A 26342-nucleotide genomic window follows, 5' to 3' on the forward strand; every position below is an offset into this window, starting at 1 on the left:
GAGCCACTTTAGAACAGAGATGAGGAGAAATTTCTTCAGCCAGAGAATGGTGGGTCTGTGGAATTCATTGCCACAGAGGGCGGTGGAGGCCGGGACGTTGAGTGTCTTTAAGACAGAAGTTGATAAATTCTTGATTTCTCGAGGAATTAAGGGCTATGGAGAGAGAGCAGGTAAATGGAGTTTAAATCAGCCATGATTGAATGGCGGCGTGGACTCGATGGGCCGAATGGCCTTACTTCCGCTCCTATGTCTTATAATGTTGTGAATCATCTCAACACTATTTAGGGGGGACGACGACTTGGTGGCGCAGTGGTTAGCATTGTTGCCTCACAGCGCTGAGGACCCGGATTCGATCCCGGCCCCCAGGTCACCGTCCACGGGGAGTTTGCACATTCTCCCCATGTCTAAGTGGGTCTCACCCCCACAACCCAAAGATGTGCAGGCTAGGTGGATTGACCACGCTAAATTGCCCCTTAATTGGGAAAAAAAAGAATTGGGTACTCCCAATTTATTTGTAAAAAACACTATTTAATACTTACATAACGCTTTGCTTGAAACGGTCCAATGCTACAAAAAATCATGTCCAAGCACCGAGGCAGAAGGCCTCCGTCTCCAGGAGATCCAGTCATTGTGTGCGTTTTTCCACTTCCAGTAACACCGTAAGTAAACAGCAAGCCTGACAGACAGCAGAGATCTACATCAGGTACAGCAACACTCTTGCCTCCTACTCACAGTACAAGCACACTGGACAGATAATTTCCCCACATTCTGGTGGCAGTTCTCAAACTCACTGCTCTATTTGTTGATGTGGCATAGTGAAGTTGTAACTGGTTACGAACCAGATAAAGTCATATCAGTCATCCTCGCCAAATACACATTCCACTAGATCTTAAAGGTTTGAAATCTGGTTCATAGTATCAGACAGTTCATTTCAGATGCGGAGTTAAATCAAGTACGAACGTATCAGAACTTCCAAGATGTTCCGAAATTCGAATCAGACATGGTAACGCTGGAATGATTTTTCATACAATTACAAAGGTAAATCGTGATAACTGTTTTCTACACCAACAAAATCTCGCTTTGTTCCTGGAGCCAATTGTTTTACATTGCACTTTTAACATACCATTTTTGCCATGAATCAAATCTTCCACAAGCGGTCGTGCAACGACATTGAATAATTCCTTCTGGGTTGTAAAGGCACCAAACACTTCTTTAAAAGAATACTGCATCTAAAAAACCCAAGTTAGTGAGTTTAGCATCATACACAAATATTACAAATAACAAAGGTTGGTAAGTAGTTTCACATTTCAGGTTACCTCTTTGAATTCGCCATTCCTGTTGACTCTAATCCCATCAGGAGGATGAAGCTGTATTGTGGAATTACTGATAAGTTCAACACAGCATTCTGTATCTTCTGTGGTCAGTGGTCTGACTCGACAGTAAACCTGGCAACCAACACGAATGCTGAGAATCAGTGTTTTTCCCTCATAAGAAAGTTTAATATACAGGACAATGTAAAACTGAAGTCACGCCCAACAGAATCAAGAGGAAGAAAAACTTGAATTGTGAAATGCGATCCCCAAAACAGTTGTAACAATTCCGAATTCCATGTAATTATTCAATCACCGCCAGTGAGCCTTCACATGTCACAATATAAAAAATGCATAGAGAGAAATGGAAATTTGTGTGAAATTGGAAAATGTATTGCGACATATTAATTGAAAAGTCTTTCCTTAAAAAAAAACTTCACCTTTGTAAGTAACATTCATTTCAAAACAATCACATTACATAAAATATTCGCTAGCTAGACCTGTCAAATCTTGAAACAAAAGCTTTGCTGATACTTACACCAACTGGGTCTTTGAGATTATTTGATGGTTTCTTTAATGGTCTTCTGGGTGTCTGAATCCGCCTGTATGTATTAGAACAATCTTGGAATTAAAGTTAGGACTTTGTAACTCAAAATGCTACAGATGCTACAAATCTGAAATAAAAGCAGAAAACGCTGGAAAAATTCAGCCGGTCTCGGAATTAATATGACTCACGAGCTGAAGAGACGTAGGAGCGTGATGGGATTTTATACAGTTGGAGTTGGGGTGGAGCAAAATAGAATGTATGGGATAGGTGGGAGCTCAGGAGAAATTTGTCAAAGATGCCATGGACACATGACAAAGGGAATGTTAAAGACAAAAGGAAGGTGCTAATAGTGGCATCAACGATAACAGACAGTATTAATAGCAGAACAAGGGTCAGTACACAAGAAAGCCCTGTGGGATGAGGGGGTTGGGAAAAAAATAAGTTTAAAAAGTGATCAAAACGGAGGAGGCGGTTCATGGGCTGAACATAAGAACGAGGAGCAGGAGTAGGCCACCTGGTACTTCGAGCCTGCTCTGCCATTCAATGAGATCATGGCTGATCTCTTGTGGACTCAGCTCCACTTTCCCGCCTTAACACCATAACCCTTTATTCTTCAAAAAACTATCTATTGTTACCTTGAAAACATTTAACGAAGGAGCCTCAACTGCTTCACTGGGCAAGAATTCCATAGATTCACAACCCTTTGGGTGAAGATGTTCCTCCTAAGCCCAGTCCTAAATCTACTTCCCCCTATTTTGAGTCTATGCCCCCTAGTTCTGCTTTCACCCGCCAGTGGAAACAACCTTCCCGCATCTATCCTATCTATTCCCTTCATAATTTTATATGTTTCTATAAGATCCCCCTGCAACCTTCTAAATTCCAACGAGCACAGACCCAGTCTACTCAATCTCTCGCCGTAATGCAACTCCCTCAACTCTGGGATTAACCTAGTGAATCTCCTCTGCACACCCTCCAGCGCCAGTATGTCCTTTCTCAGGTAAGGAGATCAAAACTGAACACAATACTCCAGGTGTGGTCTCACTAACACCTTATACAGTGATGTGGAGATGCCGGCGTTGGACTGGGGTGAGCACAGTAAGAAGTCTTACAACACCAGGTTAAAGTCCAACAGGTTTGTTTCGATGTCACTAGCTTTCGGAACGCTGCTCCTTCCTCAGGTGAATGAAGAGGTATGTTCCAGAAACATATATATAGACAGATTCAAAGATGCCAGACAATGCTTGGAATGCGAACATTAGCAGGTGATTAAATCTTTACAGATCCAGAGATGGGGTAACCCCAGGTTAAAGAGGTGTGAATTGTGTCAAGCCAAGACAGTTGGTAGGATTTCGCAGGCCAGATGGTGGGGCATGAATGTAATGCGACATGAATCCCAGGTCCCGGTTGAGGCCGCACTCATGTGTGCGGAACTTGGCTATAAGCTTCTGCTCGGCGATTCTGCGTTGTTGCGCGTCCTGAAGGCCGCCTTGGAGAACGCTTACCCGGAGATCAAAGGCTGAATGCCCTTGACTGCTGAAGTGTTCCCCGACTGGAAGGGAACATTCCTGCCTGGTGATTGTCGCGCAATGTCCGTTCGTTCGTTGTCGCAATGTCTGCATGGTCTCGCCAATGTACCACGCTTCGGGACATTCTTTCCTGCAGCGTATGAGGTAGACAACTTTGGCCGAGTCGCATGAGTATGTACCGCGTACCTGGTGGGTGGTGTTCTCACGTGTAATGGTGGTATCCATGTCGATGATCTGGCACGTCTTGCAGAGATTGCCATGGCAGGGTTGTGTGGTGTCGTGGTCCCTGTTCTGAAGGCTGGGTAGTTTGCTGCAAACAATGGTTTGTTTGAGGTTGCGCGGTTGTTTGAAGGCAAGTAGTGGGGGTGTGGGGATGACCTTGGCAAGATGTTCATCTTCATCAATGACGTGTTGAAGGCTGTGAAGAAGATGTCGTAGTTTCTCCGCTCCGGGAATGTACTGGACGACGAAGGGTATTCGGTCAGTTGTGTCCCATGTTTGTCTTCTGAGGAGGTCGGTGCGGTTTTTTGCTGTGGCACGTTGGAACTGTCGAGCGATGAGTCGAGCGCCATATCCCGTTCGTACGAGGGCATCTTTCAGCGTCTGTAGATGTCTGTTACGCTCCTACTTGTCTGAGCAGATCCTGTGTATACGGAGGGCTTGTCCATAGGGGATGGCTTCTTTAATGTGTTTAGGGTGGAAGCTGGAGAAGTGGAGCATCGTGAGGTTATCCGTGGATTTGCGGTAAAGCGAAGTGCTGAGGTGACCGTCCTTGATGGAGACGAGTGTGTCCAAGAATACAACTGATTTTGGAGAGTAGTCCATGGTGAGTCAGATGGTTGGATGGAACTTATTGATGTCATCGTGTAGTCGTTTCAGTGATTCTTCGCCGTGGGTCCAAAGGAAAAAAATGTCATCGATGTATCTGGTGTATAACGTCGGTTGACGGTCCTGTGCGGTGAGTAGGTCTTGTTCAAACTTGTGCATGAAGATGTTGCCGTATTGGGGTGCGAATCTGGTCCCCATGGCTGTTCAGTGCGTCTGGAGTCTGTGTTGTAGGTCGACTTGAGTGGGTTTGTGATCTGTAGCCCTTTCGGGATCTTGTCTGCTTTCTTGCATCTTTGTAGAAACTTAATGTCAGTGTCTATATGCGCGAACTTCCTGGAGATCCTCTCCACTTTGAGCCAGCAGTTTGCGGTGTCGATGGTAGCCATGATGTGGAGCGGAGAAACTATGACATCTTCTTCACAGCCTTCAACACGTCATCGATGAAGATGAACATCTTGCCAAGGTCATCCCCACACCCCCACTACTTGCCTTCAAACAACCGCGCAACCTGAAACGAACCATTGTTTGCAGCAAACTACCCAGCCTTCAGAACAGTGACCACGACACCACACAACCCTGCCATGGCAATCTCTGCAAGACGTGCCAGATCATCGACATGGATACCACCATTACACGTGAGAACACCACCCACCAGGTACGCGGTACATACTCGTGCGACTCGGCCAACGTTGTCTACCTCATACGCTGCAGGAAAGGGTGTCCCGAAGCGTGGTACATTGGCGAGGCCATGCAGACGTTGCGACAACGAATGAACGGACATCGCGCAACAATCACCAGGCAGGAATGTTCCCTTCCAGTCGGGGAACACTTCAGCAGTCAAGGGCATTCAGCCTCTGATCTCCAGGTAAGCGTTCTCCAAGGCAGCCTTCGGGACGCGCAACAACGCAGAATCGCCGAGCAGAAACTTATAGCCAAGTTCCGCACACATGAGTGCGGCCTCAACCGGGACCTGGGATTCATGTCGCATTACATTCATCCCCCACCACCTGGCCTGCAAAATCCTACCAACTGTCCTGGCTTGACACAATTCACACCTCTTTAACCTGGGGTTACCCCATCTCTGGATCTGTAAAGATTTAATCACCTGCTAATGTTCGCATTCCAAGCATTGTCTGGCATCTTTGAATCTGTCTATATATATGTTTCTGGAACATACCTCTTCATTCACCTGAGGAAGGAGCAGCGTTCCGAAAGCTAGTGACATCGAAACAAACCTGTTGGACTTTAACCTGGTGTTGTAAGACTTCTTACTGACCTTATACAGTGGCAGCATAACCTCCCTAGTCTTAAATTCCATCCCTCTAGCAATGAAGGACAAAACTCCATTCGCCTTCTGAATCACCTGTTGCACCTGTAAGCCAATTTTTTGAGACTCATGCACTGGGACACCTAGGTCCCTCTGCACAGCAGTATGTTTTAATATTTTATCATTTAAATAATAATCCCTTTTGCTGTTATTCCTACCAAACTGTATAACCTCACATTTGTCAACATTGTATTCCATCTGCCAGACCCTAGCCCATTCACTCAAACTATCTAAATCCCTCTGCAGACTTCCAGTATCCTCTACTCTTTTTGCTTTACCACTCGTCTTAGTGTCGTCTGCAAACTTGGACACATTGCACTTGGTCCCCAATCCAATATGTAAATTGTGAACAATTGTGGGCCCAACACTGATCCCAGAGGGACACCACTAGCTACTGATTGCCAACAAGAGAAACACCCATTCATCCCCACTCTTTGCTTCCTATTAATTACCAATCCTCTATCCATGCTACTACTTTACCCTTAATGCCATGCATCATTATCTTATGCAGCAACGTTTTCTGGAAATCCAGATATACCATATTCATTGACTCCTCGTTATCTACCGCACTGGTAATATCCTCAAAACATTCCACTAAATTAGTTAGGCATGATTTGCCCTTTATGAACCCATGCTGTGTCTGCCCAATGGGACAATTTCATTCATTCAGATGCCTCGCTATTTCTTCCTTAATGATAGATTCCAGCATCTTCCCTACTACCGAAGTTAAGCTAACTGGCCTATAATTACCCACTTATCGCCTACCTCCTTTTTTAAACAGTGGTGTCACGTTTGCTAATTTCCAATTCGCTGGGACCACCCCAGAGTCTAGTGAATTTTGGTAAATTATCACGAGTGCATTTGCAATTTCCCTAGCCATTTCCGTTAGCACTCTGGGATGCATTCCATCAGGGCCAGGAGACTTGTCTACCTTTAGCCCCATTAGTTTGCCCACTACTACGTCCTTAGTGATAACAATCATCGCAAGGTCCTCACCTAGCCTCATTTCCATCAGTCACTGGCATGCTATTTGTGTCTTCCACTGTGAAGACCAACCCAAAAAACCTGTTCAGTTCCTCAGCCATTTTCTCATCTCCCATTATTAAATCTCCCTTCTCATCCTCTGAAGGACCAACTTTTACCTTAGCCACTTTTTTTTGTTTTATATATTTGTAGAAACTTTTACTATCTGTTTTTATATTCTGAGCAAGTTTACTCTCATAATCTATCTTACTCTTCTTTATAGCTTTTTAAAAAATATCCTTATGTGCATTCATAATTTATCTAATGAAACTAAATACATTAAGGGAAGGGGGACAGAATGGGTAACACAACCCTGCTGTGACACAAAAGGAAATATCCACACAGATCAAACCCTGGGAAAGACACGCCCCCCGATCTTGAGCAATGGTCATTAATGTTATAGAAGTGTCATGTGAGGGTATCTTTAAGACATGGATGTTTAAGCAATGTACCTTTAAGAAAACAGTGATGTCAGAGAGTGGGTGGGGCTGAGGTCAGGTCAGCCATTTTGCAGTTTAGTTTTGCAGTTTGCAGGAAGAAAGCAAGGTACTGGAGCTGAAGTCACCCAAGCTAATATATCTCTGCCCTTCTACAGAAAATATATATATCCTTTAACCTGATGTGATACTGTTTAAAGGTGTTAAGTCTCTTGGAAGTTTGAAGGAACAGTTTAAGGAGTTATTTACTGTTGCAATATTTTCTGAGTTATCTTTGAAGTAAGGGGTGTTAAGAGATTCAATATTTACTCAAGGTGTTAAGTTGAGTTCATGGAATAAACAGTGTTTTGTGTTTGAAAACCCACCTGTCCATAATTGTAATCCCACGCCAAGGGAAAAAGCCTTGTGCTCGGAAAAATAACAAATCCATTGAAGGGAGAGGTAGGTTGAACTCCATGATACAATTTGGGGTTCTGAAAACGCCTCGCTTATAACAATAGCAACACTCAGGGTTGTTGGTACTGGGACGGCACGGTAGCACAGTGGTTAGCACTCTCCCAGGTTTGATTCCTGGCTTCTGATTTCCTCCCACAAATCCCGAAAGACATGCCGTTAGGTGAATTGGACATTTTGAATTCTCCCTCAGTGTACCCAAACAGGCGCCGGAGTGTGGCGACTAGATTTTCACAATAACTTCATTGCAGTGTTAATGTAAGCCGACTTGTGACAATAATAAAGGTTACTGCTAAATAGACCATTTTCATCAGGCAGAGCAACAAACCATATTCAAATGCAACTGTCCACAAGGCACATTCACATCTTAATTTCTGGCTCTGCCTGGGGTCCCAGCAATCCAGAAACACCACTCCAGGCCTATGTGAAGGCATGGGAATCATCTCAGTCCCCCAGTGGCTACTTCCCCATACATTCATGATCGAACGGCCACGCTGCACCCGATAGAAGCCGGGAGACCACGCATCCAGGATCCACCCGGCTCGCAGCGCCTTGCAAGATCTAACACAATCTCATGAGATGTCGTGATGTAAATCCCACCCATTGTGGACAGGATCACATTTTTGGGAAATCTGCATATTAGGGCGAGAAAGCCAGTCTTAACTTAATATGCAGTTTCTAGAGGAGCAGAGCTCCTCAGTGCAGAAACTGGGGATATGTGCATCCTCGGCCTCGCATTCCCCGCTGAGGCCCCTAATTTCTTTTAAATAAAATTTAGTGTACCCAATTCATTTTTTTTCCAAATAAGGGGCAATTTAGCGTGGCCAATCGACCAAGCCTGCACATCTTTGGGTTGTGGGGACAAATCCCACGCAAACACGGGGAGAATGTGCAAACTGCACACGTTGACCCAGAGCCGGGATCGAACCTGGGGCCTCGACGCCATGAGGCAGCAGTGCTAACCACTGCGCCACCGTGCTGCCTCGAGGTCCCTAATCTAACCCTAGTGCCGTTCAATAGCTTTGTGTTTCCCGGTGCTATGAGAGCCGGGAACACACGGCTGAATTTGCTCGCCATGGGACTTCATTCCCATTTAGTTAAATCGGGTCCTGTATTTAGTGGCAAGAATCCATTTAGTACCAGTTTTTGTTGCATTGCAGAGTACAGAGGGCATATGTAATACAGCATAGCTGTACAAAACCATCAGTAATATACTGTTGTGGCTCAGCTGGAAGCATGCCCCATTCAGTCAAAAGGTTCCAGGTTCACATCCCCACTCAAAAATCCTCACCTCAAAAATCACACAAATAGAAAAAAAGAGTAGAGCATACACCCCATTGAGCCTTTTCCACAATTCAACACGATCATGGTTGATCTTGGCTTCAACTCCATGTCCCTGCCTGCACCCCATATCCCTCAATTCCACAAGAGAACAAAACTATTCAATGAAACTATTCAAGCCTGCGTACTTAGCCCCCTACTCTACTCCCTGTACACTCACGACTGCGTGGCAAAATTTGGTTCCAACTCCATCTACAAGTTTGCTGACGATACGACCATAGTGGGCCGGATCTCGAATAACAACGAGTCAGAATACAGGAGAGAGATCGAGAACCTAGTGGAGTGGTGCAGCGACAACAATCTCTCTCTCAATGCCAGCAAAACTAAAGAGCTGGACATTGACTTCAGGAAGCAAAGTACCGTACACACCCCTGTCAGCATCAACGGGGCCGAGGTGGAGATGGTTAGCAGTTTCAAATTCCATTGGGTGCACATCTCCAAAAATCTGTCCTGGTTCACCCTTAACCCTTACCAACTTTTACAGATGCACCATAGAAAGTATCCTATCTGGAGACTTCCAGGTCGCATGTTCGGTAGCTCCCGCTTGGAACGGACTTTTGGGCTCTTTACAGGGCCCCCACGGCATTTGTTTGACATTTCCCGGTGTGGGAAGAAGACTGCAACACTCCCCCGACAGTGTCCCTCAGGAATGGTATGTCTCTTGGTTACCAGACCCGGCAGAAACAGTAAAAGATCTGGCTTTAACTGCAGGATAAACAAAGCCTCTTCCAGCATGCAGGCGGGGGACGGGCAAGCTTAGAGGCTGCAAGCTGACTGGAGGGCCTTTATTAAAGGTGAATTCTAGCAGCAGAGGGAACTGTGAAAAGATCTAACAAGGCCATTGAAGAAGCGGGGACGAGGCTTCCGGTGGCTGCCATGGAGGAGTAGGTCGCGCATTCGGCAGCTCCCGTCTGGAACGGACTCTCAGACCTTTTTCAGGAGTTTCCACAGACTTTTTGGGGCAGATTGGTGAAGCGAACACTGCCAAAAGGATTCCCTCTCGAGACTTCCGGTTGCGGCTGTGCAGAGCTAAGTCGCACATTCGGCGGCTCCCGCAAAAACAAACGTTTGGGCTCTTTTCAGGGCCCCCAAGGGCACTTTTTCGATGTTTCCCGGTGTGGGAAGGAGTTAATAATAGCTCCCCGTCAGTATATGGCTTTAACTAGGAGCGGGTCGATAACAAAGGTGGTGGTGGTGGACCAGAAGGGAGGGAAGAAGGACAAAATGGCAGTGGGCGGAGACCAGGCAGCGTGGAGGCAGTGGGCGGAGGAGCAACAGGAGGGTATCCAGCGCTGCCTCAGAGAGATTAAAACGGACCTGCTAGAGCCGATGAAGGCTTCTATTGATAAGCTGCTGGAGACACAGACGGCCCAGGGGGTGGCGATCCGAGAGACTCGACAAAAGATCTCTGACAATGAGGACGAGATCTTAGGCCTGGCAGTAAAGGTGGCGGCGCACGAGGCGCTCCACAAGAAATGGCAGGAGCGGTTCAAGGAGATGGAGAATCGGTCGAGGCGGAAGAATCTGCGGATTCTGGGCCTCCCAGAGGGGCTGGAGGGACCAGACGTGGGGGCCTATGTGGTCACCATGTTGAACTCGCTGATGGGAGCGGGGTCGTTCCAGGGGCCCCTGGAGCTGGAAGGGGCCCATAGAGTGTTGGCGAGGAGGCCCAAAGCTAACGAGCCTCCACGGGCGGTGCTGGTGCAGTTCCATCGGTTCGTCGATCGGGAGTGTGTTCTCAGGTGGGCCAAGAAGGAGAGGAGCAGCAGGTGGGAGAACGCGGAGGTTCGGATATACCAGGACTGGAGTGCGGAGGTGGCGAAGAGGAGGGCCGGGTACAATCGAGCGAAGGCGGTGCTGCACAGGAAGGGGGTGAAGTTTGGCATGTTGCAGCCGGCATGACTGTGGGTTACCTACAAGGACCGGCACCATTGTTTTGAGTCTCCGGATGAGGCATGGGCCTTTGTTCAGGCCGAGAAGCTGGACACAGACGGAGGGTCGGGATGGGCGATTGGGGACTGCGGTAGAACATAGAACATTACAGCGCAGTACAGGCCCTTCAGCCCTCGATGTTGCGCCGACCTGTGAAACCACTCTAAAGCCCATCTACACTATTCCCTTATCGTCCATATGTCTTTCCAATGACTATTTGAATACCCTTAGTGTTGGCGAGTCCACTACTGTTGCAGGCAGGGCATTCCACACCCTTACTACTCTCTGAGTAAAGAACCTACCTCTGACATCTGTCTTATATCTATCTCCCTTCAATTTAAAGCTATGTCCCCTCGTGCTAGACATCACCATCCGAGGAAAAAGGCTCTCACTGTCCACCCTATCCAATCCTCTGATCATCTTGTATGCCTCAATTAAGTCACCTCTTAACCTTCTTCTCTCTAACGAAAACAGCCTCAAGTCCCTCAGCCTTTCCTCATAAGATCTTCCCCCCATACCAGGCAACATTCTGGTAAATCTCCTCTGCACCCTTTCCAATGCTTCCACATCCTTCCTCTAATGCGGTGACCAGAATTGCACGCAGTACTCTAAATGCGGCCGCACCAGAGTTTTGTACAGCTGCAACATGATCTCATGGCTCCGAAACTCAATCCCTCTGCCAATAAAAGCTAACACACCGTACGCCTTCTTAACAACCCTCTCAACCCGAGTGGCAACTTTCAGGGATCTATGTACATGGACACCGAGATCTCTCTGCTCATCCACACTGTCAAGAATCTTACCATTAGCCCAGTACTCTGTCTTCCTGTTATTCCTTCCAAAATGAATCACCTCACACTTTTCTGCATTAAAGTCCATTTGCCCTCTCAGCCCAGTGCTGCAGCTTATCTATGTCCCTCTGTAACTTGTAACATCCTTCCGCACTGTCCACAACTCTACCGACTTTAGTGCCATCTGCAAATTTACTCACCCATCCTTCTACGCCCTCCTCCAGGTCATTTATAAAAATGACAAACAGCAGTGGCTCCAAAACAGATCCTTGTGGTACACCACTAGTAACTGGACTCCAGTCTGAACACTTCTCATCAACCACCACCCTTTGTCTTCTTCCAGCTAGCCAATTTCTGATCCAAACTGCTAAATCTCCCCGAATCCCATGCTTCCGTATTTTCTGCAGTAGCCTACCGTGGGGAACCTTATCAAACGCTTTACTGAAATCCATATACACCACATCAACTGCTTTACCCTCATCCACCTGTTTGGTCACCTTCGCAAAGAACTCAATAAGGTTTGTGAGGCACGACCTACCCTTCATGAAACCGTGTTGACTATCTCTAATCAAATTATTCCTTTCCAGATGATTATACACCCTATCTCTTATAAACCTTGCCAAGATTTTGCCCACAACAGAAGTAAGGCTCACTGGTCTATAGTTACCGGGGTTGTCTCTACTCCCCTTCTTGAACAAGGGGAGAACATTTGCTATCCTCCAGTCTTCTGGCACTATTCCTGTTGACAAAGATGACTTGAAGATCAAAGCCAAAGGCTCAGCAATCTCCTCCCTAGCTTCCCAAAGAATCCTAGGATAAATCCCATCCGGCCCAGGGGACTTATCTATTTTCACCCTTTCCTGAATTGTTAACACCTCCTCCTTATGAACCTCAAGCCCTTCTAGTCTAGTAGCCTGAATCTCAGTATTCTCCTCGACAACATTGTCTTTTTCCGGTGTGAATACTGAAGCAAAATATTCATTTAGCACCTCTCCTATCTCCTCGGACTCCAAGCACAACTTCCCACTACTGTCCTTGACTGGCCCTACTCTTACCCTAGTCATTCTTTTATTCCTGACATATCTATAGAAAGCTTTAGGGTTATCCTTGATTCTACCTGCCAAAGACTTCTCATGTTCCCTCTTGGCTCTTCTTAGCTCTCTCTTTAGGTCCTTCCTAGCTAACTTGTAACTCTCGAGCGCCCTTACTGAACCTTCATGTCTCATCTTTACATAAGCCTCCTTCTTCCCCTTGACAAGTGTTTTGACTGCCTTAGTAAACCACGGTTCCCTTGCTCAACCACTTCCTCCCTGCCTGACAGGCACATACGTATCAAGGACACCCAGTAGCTGTTCCTTGAACAAGCTCCACATTTCCATTGTGCCCATCCCCTGCAGTTTTCCTCTCCATCCGATGCATCCTAAGTCTTGTCTTATCGCATCATAATTGCCTTTCCCCCAGATATAACTCTTGCTCTGCGGTATATACCTATCCCTTTCCATCACTAAAGTAAACGTAATCGAATTGTGGTCACTATCACCAAAGTGCTCACCTACCTCCAAATCTAACACCCGTCCTGGTTCATTACCCAGTACTAAATCCAATACGGCCTCGCCTCTCGTTGGCCTATCTACATACTGTGTCAGGAAACCCTCCTGCACACATTGAACAAAAACGGACCCATCTAAAGTACTCGAACTATAGCGTTTCCAGTCAATATTTGGAAAGTTAAAGTCCCCCATAACAACTACCCTGTTGCTTTCGCTCCTATCCAGAATCGCCTTTGCAATCCGTTCCTCTACATCTCTGGAACTTTTCGGAGGCCTATAGAAAACCCTTAACAGGGTGACCTCTCCTTTCCTGTTTCTAACCTCAGCCCATACTACCTCAATTGACGAGTCCTCATCAAACGTCCTTTCTGCCACCGTAATACTGTCCTTGACTAACAATGCCACCCCTCCCCCTCTTTTACCACAGTGGATATGTTATGCCTATTTTTTGTTGGGGGGGGGGGGGGGGGAGAAGGAGGGGGGGGCCCTTTGCATTGTTTTGGATTTCTTTTTCTCTGTGTTTTTCTCTTTCGGGTTGGGGAGGGTGGATGGGGCGGGTTGGGCACTGTTTTGATTGGTGGCGGGGCTGGTAGGTGGAGAGCGCGGGCTTTCTTCCCGTGCCGAAGACTGGGGGGGGGGGGGGGGGGAGGTTTGTTTCCCGCGCTTAGAACGGAGCGGGAGAGCCTGTGGATGGGGAGCGGGAGAGGAGGGTGTGCCACACAATGGGAGGAGTCGAAGGGGAAGCGGGAGTGGCCGGGGTCAGCAGGAGTCAGCTGACTTGCGGAAGTGCAATGGGGGGAGTAAACCAGCTAGGATGGGTCCTAGCCGGGCGGGGGGGGGGGGGGGGGAGAGAAAATCGAGTTGCTGCTGCTAAGGTCAAGGAGAAGCTGGAGCGAGTTGGGGGGGGGTCCGAGACGGGGGTATGCCACTGTGGGGAACGGGCCGGGTGTGGGGTGCGGGCGGGTGGCTGGCCTAGGAGGGGTCATGGCTAGTCGGCGGGGGAGGGGGGCGGTTAGCCCCCTGAAATGGCTGATAGCCTGGAATGTAAGGGGACTGAATGGCCCGGTTAAGCGGGCCCGCGTGTTCGCGCACCTTAAGGGGCTCAAGGCGGATGTAGTTATGCTCCAGGAGACACACCTGAAGGTGGCAGACCAGGTAAGACTGAGGAAAGGTTGGGTAGGTCAGGTGTTTCACTCGGGGCTAGATGTCAAAAATCGAGGGGTGGCGATCTTGGTGGGGGAAAGGTGTCATTCGAGGCGTCGAGTATTGTGGCAGATAATGGCGGTAGGAACATAAATGGTAAGTGGTAAATTGCAGGGAGAGAGGGTGGTACTGGTCAATGTGTATGCTCCGAACTGGGACGATGCGGGTTTTGTGCGGCGTATTTTGGGTCGGATCCCAGACTTGGAAGTGGGGGGACTGATAATGGGGGAAGACTTTAACATGGTGTTGGATCCGGCACTGGATCGCTCCAGGTCTAGGACGGGTCGGAAGCCGGCGGCGGCTAGAGTGTTGAGGGGATTTATGGACCAAATGGGAGGGGTGGACCCTTGGAGATTTGCAAGGCCGGGGGCTAGGGATTTTTCATTCTTCTCACATGTCCATAAGGCGTATTCTCGAATCGACTTTTTCATTTTGAGTAGGGCGCTGATAGCGAGAGCAGAGGATACGGAGTATTCGGCAATAGCCAATTCGGACCATGCCCCGCATTGGGTGGACTTGGAGATGGGGGAGGAGAGGGACCAGCGCCCACTGTGGCCCTTGGAGGTGGGGCTGTTGGCGGATGCGGAGGTGAGCGAGCAGGTCCGAGGAAGTATAGAGAGGTACTTGGAGACCAACGACAACGGGGAGGTCCGAGTGGGGATGGTATGGGAGGCACTGAAGGCGGTGGTGAGGGGAGAGCTAATCTCCATTAGGGCCCACAAGGAGCGGGGCGGGGGGGGGGGGAAGATGGTGAGGGTAGACAGGTGGTATGCAGAAGAGCCTGAGGAAGGATTGTTGAGGAAGAGGCGCAGCCTCCAGGCCGAATTCGACCTGGTGACCACCAGGAAGGTGGAGGTGCAGTGGAGGAAGGCCCAGGGGGCGGTCTACGAGTATGGGGAAAAGGCAAGCCGGATGCTGGCGCATCAGCTTCGGAAGCGGGACGCAGCTAGGAAGATCGGGGGAGTTAAGGACAGGGGAGGGAGCGTGGTGCGGAGTGGGGTTGGCATCAATGGGGTCTTCAGGGACTTCTACGAGGAATTGTACCGATCCGAGCCCCCACGGGAGGAGGGAGGGATGGGCCGTTCCTGGACCAATTGAGGTTTCCAAAGGTGGAAGAGGGACTGGTGGTGGGTCTGGGGGCCCCGATTGGGCTGGAGGGCCTGATCAAAGGGATAGGAAGCATGCAGGCGGGGAAGGCACCGGGCCCGGGCGGTTTCCTGGTCGAGTTCTATAAAAAATACATGGACCTGTTGGGCCCGCTGTTAGTTAGGACCTTTAATGAGGCAAGGGAGGGGCTTTACCCCCGACGATGTCCCGGGCACTGATCTCCTTGATCCTGAAGCGGGACAAGGATCCCCTGCAATGTGGGTCTTACAGACCGATTTCCTTCCTAAATGTAGATGCCAAGGTGCTGGCGAAGGTCTTAGCCACGAGGATTGTGTGCCGCAGATCATCCATGAAGACCAGACGAGGTTTGTGAAGGGGAGACAGTTGAATGCGAATGTGCGGAGGCTTTTGAACGTTATCATGATGCTGGCGAGGGAGGGGGAGGCGGAGATAGTGGTGGCGATGGACGCTGAGAAAGCCTTCGATAGGGTAGAGTGGGGGTACCTGTGGGAGGTGAAGAGGTTCGGGTTTGGGGAGGGGTTTGTCAGGTGGGTTAGGCTGTTGTATGAGGTCCCGATGGCGAGTGTGGCCACAAATAGGAGGAGGTCCGAGTACTTTCGGTTGCACTGAGGGACGAGACAGGGGTGTCCCCTGTCCCCCCCTGCTCTTCGCAATGGCGATTGGACCTCTGGCTATGGCACTGAGAGAGTTGAGGAACTGGAGGGGGTTGGTGCGGGGTGGGGAGGAGCATAGGGTGGCGCTTTATGCGGACGACCTGCTGCTGTATGGGGCGGACCCGGTGGGAGGAATGCCAGAGGTAATGAGGATCCTTAGGGAATTCGGGGACTTTTCGGGGTACAAACTCAATATGGGGAAGAACGAGCTGTTCGTAGTTCAGCTAGGGGACCAGGAGAGGGGGATTGGCGAGCTCCCACTAAAAAGGGCGGAGAGGAGCTGCAGATATTTGGGGGTCCAGGTGGCCAGGAGCGGGGGGCCCTGCATAGGCTTAACTTTGCAAGGCTGGTGGAACAAATAGAGGAGTTCAAGAGGTGGGACGCGTTGCCGCTGTCCTTGGCGGGTAGGGTGCAGTCAATCAAAATGACGGTGGTCCCAAGGTTTTTGTTCCTGTTCCAGTGCCTCCCCGTGTTTATCCCGAAGGCTTTTTTCAGGCGGGTTAACAGGAGTATAATGGGGTTTGTGTGGGCGCGAGGGACTCAGAGGGTGAGAAGGGTGTTCCTGGAGCGGAGTAGAGATAGGGGGGGGCTGGCGCTGCCCAACCTCTGTGGGTACTACTGGGCCGCCAATGCGACGATGGTGCGCAAGTGGGTGATGGAGGGGGCTGCATGGAAGAGGCTGGAGACGGCGCCCTGTGTGGGTACGAGTCTGGGGGCGCTGGCAACGGCGCCGCTGCCGCTCCCTCCAAGGAGGTATACCACGAGCCCGGTGGTGGTGGCGGCCCTCAAAATTTGGGGGGCAGTGGAGGCGGCATATGGGGGGGGGGGGGGGGGGGGAGTTGAGGCCTCGGCGTGGACCCCATTACGGGGGAATCACTGGTTCGCCCCAGGAAGAACAGGTGGAGGGTTTTCGGGGTGGCACAGGGCAGGGATACGAAAGTTGGGGGACCTGTTTGTGGATGGAAATTTCTCGAGCTTGGGTGAGCTGGAGGAGAAGTACAGGCTCCCCCCCGGGGAACACCTTCAGGTACTTATAGGTAAGGGCATTTGCCAGATGGCAGGTGGTGGAATTCCCGCGGCTACTGCCACACACAGTACAGGACAGGGTGCTCTCGGGGGGGTGGGTGGGGAAGATCTCGGAAACTTACCAGGTGATGCAGGAGGAGGAGGCCTAGGTGGTGGAGTTGAAAGGTAAGTGGGAGGAGTTGGGAGAGGAGATCGAAGAGGGGACATGGGCAGATGCCCTAGGGAGGGTGAATTCTTCCTCTTCGTGTGCGAGGCTCAGCCTCATACAGTTTGAAAGGTGCTGCACAGTGCACACATGACCGGGACAAGGATGAGCCGGTTCTTTGGGGGTGAGGACATGTGTGTTAGGTGCTCAGGGAGCCCAGCAAATCACACCCATATGTTCTGGGCATGCCCAGCGCTGGAGGTACTTTGGAAGGGCGTAGTGAGGACAGTGTCGAGGGTGGTAGGATCCAGGGTCAGACCGGGCTGGGGGCTTGCAATATTTGGGGTGGCAGAGGAGCCGGGAGTGCAGGAGGCAAAAGAGGCCGGAATTCTGGCCTTTGCGTCCCTGGTAGCCCGGTGAAGGATTCTCCTTCAGTGGAAAGATGCATTGCCCCCAAGGGTGGAATCCTGGATCAGCGATATGGCAAGGTTCATTAAATTGGAGAGGGTGAAATTCGCCTTGAGAGGGTCGGTACAAGGGTTCTTTAGGCGGTGGCAACCGTTCTTAGACTTTCTGGCAGAACGATAGACATTGGTCAATGGCAGCAGCAGCTCGGAGGGGGAGGGGCGGTTTACTTTATTTTTGTTTATGTTATTTACACTGGAGGGTCTGAGGGGGTGTATACACCTGTTCTGTTAAGTCGGGGTGTTAATGTTAATTTATTATTTATGTACAGGGTGGGGGGGGGGTTGCTTTTTTAGATTGTGTTTTGTACTTAACCCTGTTGGGTTCTTTTTTTCTTTCTCATTTTGTTATTGATATTTTATGAAAACCTTTAATAAAAATTATTTGAAAAAAAAAAGTATCCTATCGGGCTACATCACAGCCCGTATGCCTGGTATGGCAATTGCTCAGCCCAGGACCGCAAGAAACTTCAGAGAGACGTGAACACCGCCCAGTCCATCACACGAACCTGCCTCCCATCCATTGACTCCATCTACACCTCCCGCTGCCTGGGGAAAGCGGGCACCATAATCGAAGACCCCTCCCACCCAGCTTACTCACTCTTCCAACTTCTTCAATCGGGCAGGAGATACAGAAGTCTGAGAACACCCACGAAGAGACTCAAAAACAGCTTCTTACCCGCTGTTACCAGACTCCTAAATGACCCTTACGGACTGACCTCATTAACACACCCTGTATGCTTCATCCGATGCCGGTGCTTATGTAGTTAGTTACATTGTATACCTTGTGTTGCCCTATTATGCATTTTCTTTTATTCCCTTTTCTTCCCATGTACTTAATGATCTGTTGAGCTGCTTGCAGAAAAATACCTTTCACTGTACCTCGGTACACGTGACAATAAACAAATCCAATCCAATCAGCATCCACAACCCTCTGGGGTGCAGAATTCCAAATGCCGCCTTCTTCGAAGATCATTCGTTAACGAGTATGATTGTCCACCTAAGAAACTGTCCCTGGACATAGTGTTCTGTGGGTCTTTGCGTAGCCAATGAGCCCGATCCTAGGGCCGCATCCCCAACTGCATACTGGGCAGGTGTTTCCAGGAGATGGGATTGGTCCGTGGACTCAATATCACAGGTATGCCTTTCTCAGGCTATTGAAGTTATATTTCCTCCTCTCAGTCCTAAATGATCAACCCCTTACCTGAGCCCCATGTTTTAAATTTCCTGACTGGCAGAAACTATCTTTGAAAGGCTTGAATGAGATTGTCTGACTCCTCCAAACTTACAAACTCAGAATACAACACCAGTTTACTCAACTCATCATAGGACAACCTCTCCCTCCCAGGGATCAATCCAGTGAACCATTCACTGTATCGTTTCTGGAAAACTGCACACAATATTCCAGATATGGAAACCCTGTACAATTGCAGTAAGATTTCTTTATTCCTGTACCCTTACTTAAAGGCCAGCATATCATTTGCCTTCCTAATTACTTGCAGCACCTGCATGCTAATTTTCTGCATTCCATGTACAAGCACGTCTCTTTCAACTCAATACTTACAAATTTCACACATTTTAAAAAATATTCTCCTTTTCTATTCTTACAAGTGAATAACTTTGCACTTTCCTATATTATGCTCCTCCTGCCATCTTGTTGCCCACCAACTTAACCAGAAACTCTTTGCAGCCTCCTACAGTTTTGGATATCTATCATAGGAACATATGAATTAGGAGCAGAAGTTGGCAATTCAGCCGTTTGAGCCTTTGATCAATCAGATCAAAGAATTTACAGTGAAGGAGGCCATTCGGCCCATCGAGTCTGCACCGGCTCTTGGAAAGAGCACCCTACCCAAGCCCACACCTCCACCCCATCCCCAGCAACCCCACCCAACACTCAGGGCAATTTTGGACACTAAGGGCAATTTAGCATGGCCAATCCACCGAACCTGCACATCTTTGGACTGTGGGTGAAACCGAAGCACCCGGAGAAAAACCACACATACATGGGGAGAACCCACGCATACACGGGGAGAACGTGCAGACTCCGCACAGACAGTTACCCAAGCCAAGGATCGAACCTGGGACCCTGCCGATGTGAAGCAATTGTGCTAACCAGTGTGCTACCGTGCTGCCCCTGATCTCTTCCTGGTCTCAAATCCACCTCACTGTTCCCCATACCCATTAAATTGTTTGTTTTTTTTAAAATCAAAAATATATCTATCTCCTTCTTGAAACCATTTAATGACTCAGACTCCACCGCACTATGGGGCAGCAAGTTCCACAAATTCACTACCCTCTGCGAGAAGTAGTTGCTCCTCATCTCGGTTTTAAATCTACCACCTCTCAACCTAAATCTGTGACTTTTTGTTCCAGATTGCCCCACAAGGTGAAACATTTGGTCTACGTTTACTTTATCATTTTTTTTCTTTTTATAAATTTAAAGTACCCAATTCATTTTTTCACATTAAAGGGGCAATTTAGCGTGGCAAATCTACCTAGCCTGCCCATCTTTGGGTTGTGGGGGGCGAAACCCACGCAAACACGGGGAGAATGTGTAAACTCCACACGGACAGTGACCCAGAGCTGGGATCGAACCTGGGACCTTGGCGCCGCGAGGCAGCAGGGCCAACCCACTGTGCCACCATGCGGCCCTACATTTACTTTATCATTTGCTCTTAGTATTTTATACACCTCAGATGCCCTCTCAGCCTTAGAATCAGAGAATCTCTAGTACCATTCGGCCCATCGAGTCTGCAGCAACCCTGCAAAAGAGCACCCTACCCAGGCCCACTCCTCTCCTCTTTCCCCCCCCCCCCCCACATCCCCGCAACCCCACCCAACTTTTGGACACCAAGGAGCAATTTGAGAATGTCCAATTCACCGAACCTGCATATCTTTGGATTGTGGGAGGAATGTGGAGCGCCCGGAGGAAACCCACACAGACACGGTAGAATGTACAAACTCCATACAGTCACACAAAGCTGGTTATGAACCCAGGTCCCTGGCGCTGTGAGGCAGCAGTGCCATTGTGTCACCCTTATTTAAAACTTCATAATTCCCGCAGACTCAAGACAATCATTCCTGGACCTCGTAGAACATTGCAAGAGGTCAGTTGGCCTATCGAGTATGCAGTGTCCCTCTAAAAGAGCACCCTACCTCGACCCACACAAACTCAGGGAGAACATGCAAGCTCCACAAAGAGTCTAAACTCAAATCGCATCACCTCTCAACCTTCTCTGTGTTCCACATAATTAATGTCCTTCACTCCTGGTGTCATTCAAAAATCTCCTTTGCACCGTCTCCAGAGGCCTAGACATCTTCCCTGAAGCATGGTGCCCAGAATTAAACAATCCTGCAGTCTTTTTTATACCATTCAATTAATTCACTCTTTTCAGGGGCTGGTTTAGCTCAGTGGGCTAGACAGCTGGTTTGTGATACAGAACAAGGCCAGCAGCGCGGGTTCAATTCCCGTACCAGCTGAGAATTCGGAATTCTCCCTGTGTACCCGAACAGGCGCCGGAATATGGCAACTAGGGGATTTTTACAGTAACTTCATTGCAGTGTTAATGTAAGTCTACTTGTGACAATAAAAAGATTATTATTGTGTTATAATCCCATGAATTCCCTCCCTAAGCCTCGCCACTGCTCCTGTCACTTGTCCCAGTCCCTTGGTGTCAGATTTTGTTTGATAACGCTCTTAGTAGTAGCACTTTTGAGATGCAGCTACATGAAAAGTGCTATATAAATGAATGTTGTTAAATTAGAAACTTCTGTATTTGTAGATTTTAAAAAAGGAACTTGCAAGGTTTTCAATAGGGGCAGCTAAATACTGAGCTATAATTCAAACTGCGACAAACAGTAATGACACAGTCCCCCGAAGCACTGCGGGACATTTCAGTGCATTAAAAGGTGCTAAAGATACAAAGAGGTTTCATGGAGGTTTAGACAGGCTAAACAAGTGAGCAAGAACAAGACAGATGGAATATTATGTCGAAAAATGTGAAGTTATCCACAGTATCAGGAAAAATAGAAATGTAGAATATTTCTTGAATCAAGATGGAGACATGACGTGCAAAGGGACCCGGGTGGTCTTGTTCACAAGTCACCGAAAGCTAACATCGGGTGCAGTAAGCAATCCGGAAGGCAAATGGTATGTTGGGTTTGATTGCAAGAGGATTAGAGTACAGCAGTAGCGGTGCCTTGATTCAATTGCATAAAGCATTGGCGAGACTGTACCTGGAGTATTGCACATAGTTTAGGATCCCTTACCAATACCATAAGAAGTCGGAGCAGAATTAAGCCACTCGGCCCATCGAGTCTGCTCTGCCATTCAAATCATGGCTGATATTTTTCTTCTCCCCATTCTCCTGCCTTCTCCCCATAACCCCCGATTCCCTGATTAATCAAGAACCTATCTATCGGTCTTAAACACACTCAGTGATTTTGCTTCCGCAGCCTTCTTCGGTAAAGAGTTCCACAGACTCACCACCCTCTGGCTGAAGAAATTCCTCATCTCGGTTTTAAAGGATCGTCCCTTCAGTCTGAGATCGTGTCCTCTGCTTCTAGTTTTTCCTACAAGTGGAAACATCCTCTCCACATCCACTCTATCCAGGCCTCGCAGTATCCTGTAAGTTTCAATAAGATCCCCCCTCATCCTTCTAAACTGCAGCGAGTACACACCCAGAGTCCGCAACCGTTCCTCGTACGACAAGTTCTTCATTCAGGGGATTATTCTTGCGACCCTCCTCTGCACCCTTTCCAAGGCCAGCACATCCTTCCTCGGTTACGGGGCCACACAATACTCCAATGGGTCCTGACCAGAGCCTTATACAGCCTCAGAAGTACATCCCTGCTCTCGATTCCCTTGACTTGGAGAGGTCGCTCTAGAATCGGGGGGGGGGGGGAGACGACGACAATGTGTCAGAATAAGGGGCAGGCTACTTCGGGCGGTGGCGACGTCCTTCTCTCGGAGGAGGGCGGCGAAATCTTCGGAATGGCAGAGGGCTGCGGAGGCTCAGTCATCGAGACGGAGGTGGGTCGACGGCCAGGTAGCAAGTTAAGGCAAGGGATGAGGAGATCAGCCAATGGACAAGAGCGGGCTCGAGCGTCCGAATGGACCACTCCGGCGCTCGAGCGTCCGAATGGACCACTCCGGCTCCTACTGGCTACAGGTGTAAATTGTTGTTGGAGTGGTTGCTTCCCAAGTTGGTGATTGGTGGGGGGGGGGGGGGGGTAGTGGAAGCAACAAACCCTTACACAGTTATGGGTTGGGGGGGGGGAAATTTGAAACAAATTCACCGTCGTGAGCAACAAAAAAAACATTTTTTTAAAAATTAAGACCTATAGACAAAATACCCCCCCCCCCGGGGATTATAGGAGCTGCTTCGGCAAAGTTAACTTTGTTTTGTGTTGGGGGTGGGGGTAACTTTGGCCTCCAACCTCCCAATGTTTTCTTTCGGAAGGTTTGGATTTTCGGGAAAATAACAATAATTTCAAAAACTGTTTGAAGAGAAAAGAAATTGCCCCGCGGAGTGGGGGGGTTATAGCGCATCAATACGCGAGGCGGCTGTCGGTACTCACGCTCCTTTCATCATTGTTAATGACAAGAGGGCAGCTCAATGCTGCTCCGGCCGCTCCCGCTGCCCGACTGCCCCCCCCGGCCGCTCGGCCCCCCACCAACCGCCCGCCCGTTCAAATCCCGCGCCATGCGCCGCCGCCTCCCCATTGGCCACGGCCGGCGCCCCGCTCCCACCCCCGCCCACAAACAGCGATCGGACCCGCCCCCTGTCGTCTGATTGGGCGGCTACGTCCGTCAATCAGCTCTTTCCACCACCCCCCGCACCCGTCTGGTCCATTCGCATGATTGGTCCACTCAGTGTCCATCAAGCCAACTTATCCTTGGATTGAATGATTCCCTACGTCAATCATAACGTTTGCCCCCCCTTCCCCACATTACCGGCTGATTGGATGACAGCGGCTCTCCATCTGCACGCCCCCTCGCGGGATTGGAGCGCCTCTGACCAATCGGAACAACCCGCAGTTATTCCCGTCGCTGATTGGACAATTAGCTCCGACAATCAGAACCGGGGTGGGCTCCTAACGCAACGCCCCTTTTCCCTTCATTGGATAGTTGCCCTTTCCCCCCGTATGATTCGACCATTTTCTACCAATCAACAGGGGGGCGCAGGTCGCCCCCGCCCTCACTGCCGTGTGATTGGGCGGTGCACTGTCAATCAAAGGAGTCGCACTCTGATTGGTCAGTCCGTTGAGTAGCAGTCTCAGGAGTTTGACGCAGGATTAATCTGATTATTTTATGTTCCCTCATAAATGTGACGGTTCATGTCCCCCCCCCCCCCCCCGGGAGAGCCGCAGCGCCGGGATGCCATAAACTGAGGCATTTAAACATCTGATGACTTTGGACGCCGACTTCCGGCGGAGATGACGTCAGGGGCTCTTGCAACAACAACTTGCATTTCTATAGCACCCTTGAGAGAGCCTCGCCATGAAAGTGCTCCAAAGGATCAGTTGTCCACACAATTTGACACCAACATGGATATTGGGACAAGTGATCAAAGGCACGGTCAAAAAGGCAGCTCGTTGACTGCTGAAACCCTCACTCGATGCCTTTGTTGTCTCTCGACACGACCATTCCAACAAATCCCCGGCTGGTCGGCCACCGAAGACATCGAAAGCTCTGCTGCCCGAGCCTAAACTTGCATATTATAATAATAATAATAATCTTTATTGTCACAAGTAGGCTTACATTAACACTGCAATGAAGTTACTGTGAAAAGCCCCTAGTCACCACATTCCGGTGCCTGTTTGGGTACACAGAGGGAGAATTCAGAATGTCCAATCCACCTAACAGCACTTTCGGGACTTGTGGGAGGAAACCGGAGGAAACACGTGCAGACACGGGGAGAACAGGCAAACTCCGCACAGACAGTGACCCAAGCCGGGACTTTAACCTGGGACCCTGGCGCTGTGAAGCAACGGTGCTAACCACTGTGCTACCGTGCCACCCTGTTCCCCTTTTACCCAAAACTCACTGACCGTCCATGACCCCAGTTTAAGTAATGCCGCGATTTAAATATTCTCACCCTGGTTTTCAAATCTTGCCATGGCCTCACCTCCTCCCTGTTTCTGTATTTACCGTACAAAGTCTTACAACACCAGGTTAAAGTCCAACAGGTTTGTTTCAAACGCTAGCTTTCAGAGCACTGCTCCTTCCTCAGGTGAACGAAGACGTATGTTCCAGAAACATATATATATAGACAAATTCAAAGATGCCAAACAATGCTTGGAATGCGACCATTAGCAGGTGATTAAATCTGTATTTACCGTAAGAAGTCTTACAACACCAGGTTAAAGTCCAACAGGTTTGTTTCAAACACTAGCTTTCGGAGCACTGCTCCTTCCTCAGGTGAATGAAGAGGTATGTTCCAGAAACATATATATAGACAAAGTCAAGGATGCCAGACAATGCTTAGAATGCGAGCATTTGCAGTTAATTAAGTGATTATGTGTCCTGAGATAGAGGTAACCCCAAATCAAATAGGTATGAATTGTCTCAAGCCAGGACAGTTGGTAGGATTTCGCAGGCCCAGGCCAGATGGTGGGGGGTGAATGTAATGCAACATGAATCCAAGGTCCCGGTTGAGGCCGTCCTCATGTGTGCAGAACTTGGCTATAAGTTTCTGCTTGGCGATTTTGCGTTGTCGCGCGTCCTGAAGGCCGCCTTGGAGAACGCTTACTCGAAGATCAGAGGCTGAATGCCCTTGACTGCTGAAGTGTTCCCCGACTGGAAGGGAACATTCCTGCCTGGTGATTGTCATGCGATGTCCGTTCATCCGTTGTCGCTGGTTCTGCATGGTCTCGCCAATGTACCACGCTTCGGGACATCCTTTCCTGCAGTGTATGAGGTAGACAACGTTGGCCGAGTCGCACGAGTATGTACCACGTACCTGGTGGGTGGTGTTCTCACGTGTAATGGTGGTACCCATGTCGATGACCTGGCACGTCTTGCAGAGATTGCCATGGCAGGGTTGTGTGGTGTCGTGGTCGCTGTTCTGAAGGCTGGGTAGTGGCAGCAAACCTCAAACAGGCCATTGTTTGCAGTAGACCATGCAGACACTGTGACAACGGATGAATGGACATCAAGCGACAATTGCCAGGCAGGAATGTTCCCTTCCAGTCGGGGAACACTTCAGCAGTCAAGGCATTCAGCCTCTGATCTCCAGGTAAGCGTTTTCCAAGGCGGCCATCAGGACGCGCGACAACACAAAATCGCCGAGCAGAAACCTATAGCCACGTTCCGCACACATGAGGACGGCCTCAACCCGGACCTGGGATTCATGTCGCATTACATTCATCCCCCACCATCTGGCCTGGGCTTGCGAAATCCGACCAACTGTCTTGGCTTGAGACAATTCACACCTCTTTAACTTGGGGTTACCCCTATCTCTGGATCTGTAAAGACTTAATTACCTGCAACTGCTCGCATTCAAAGCATTGTCTTGCATCCTTGACTTTGTCTATATATATGTTTCTGGAACCTACCTCTTCATTCACCTGAGGAAGGAGCAGTGCTCCGAAAGCTAGTGTTTGAAACAAACCTGTTGGACTTTAACCTGGTGTAAGACTTTTTACGTTGCT

At 49.2% G+C, this 26342-nt stretch overlaps 1 protein-coding gene across 7 annotated transcripts in view; it reads right to left on the reverse strand.

The window, feature by feature from the left end:
* Positions 1 to 23357, reverse strand: part of kif23 (kinesin family member 23) — a 57862-nt gene extending 34505 nt beyond the window's left edge. For all 7 annotated transcript variants that reach the window (XM_072470429.1, XM_072470427.1, XM_072470425.1 and 4 more), the window contains exons 1-5: positions 23268 to 23357; positions 1849 to 1912; positions 1317 to 1445; positions 1124 to 1229; positions 540 to 676 (exon numbers count right to left, since the gene is read on the reverse strand). In XM_072470429.1, coding sequence (XP_072326530.1) covers positions 540 to 676; positions 1124 to 1229; positions 1317 to 1445; positions 1849 to 1912; positions 23268 to 23281 — 450 coding nt within the window. In that variant the 5' untranslated portion in view covers positions 23282 to 23357. The remainder of the gene's footprint in view (positions 1 to 539; positions 677 to 1123; positions 1230 to 1316; positions 1446 to 1848; positions 1913 to 23267) is intronic.
* Between the last annotated feature and the right edge of the window lie 2985 nt (positions 23358 to 26342).

The sequence above is a fragment of the Scyliorhinus torazame genome, chromosome 12 (genome assembly GCF_047496885.1).
Source record: "Scyliorhinus torazame isolate Kashiwa2021f chromosome 12, sScyTor2.1, whole genome shotgun sequence".
NCBI lineage: Eukaryota > Metazoa > Chordata > Chondrichthyes > Carcharhiniformes > Scyliorhinidae > Scyliorhinus > Scyliorhinus torazame.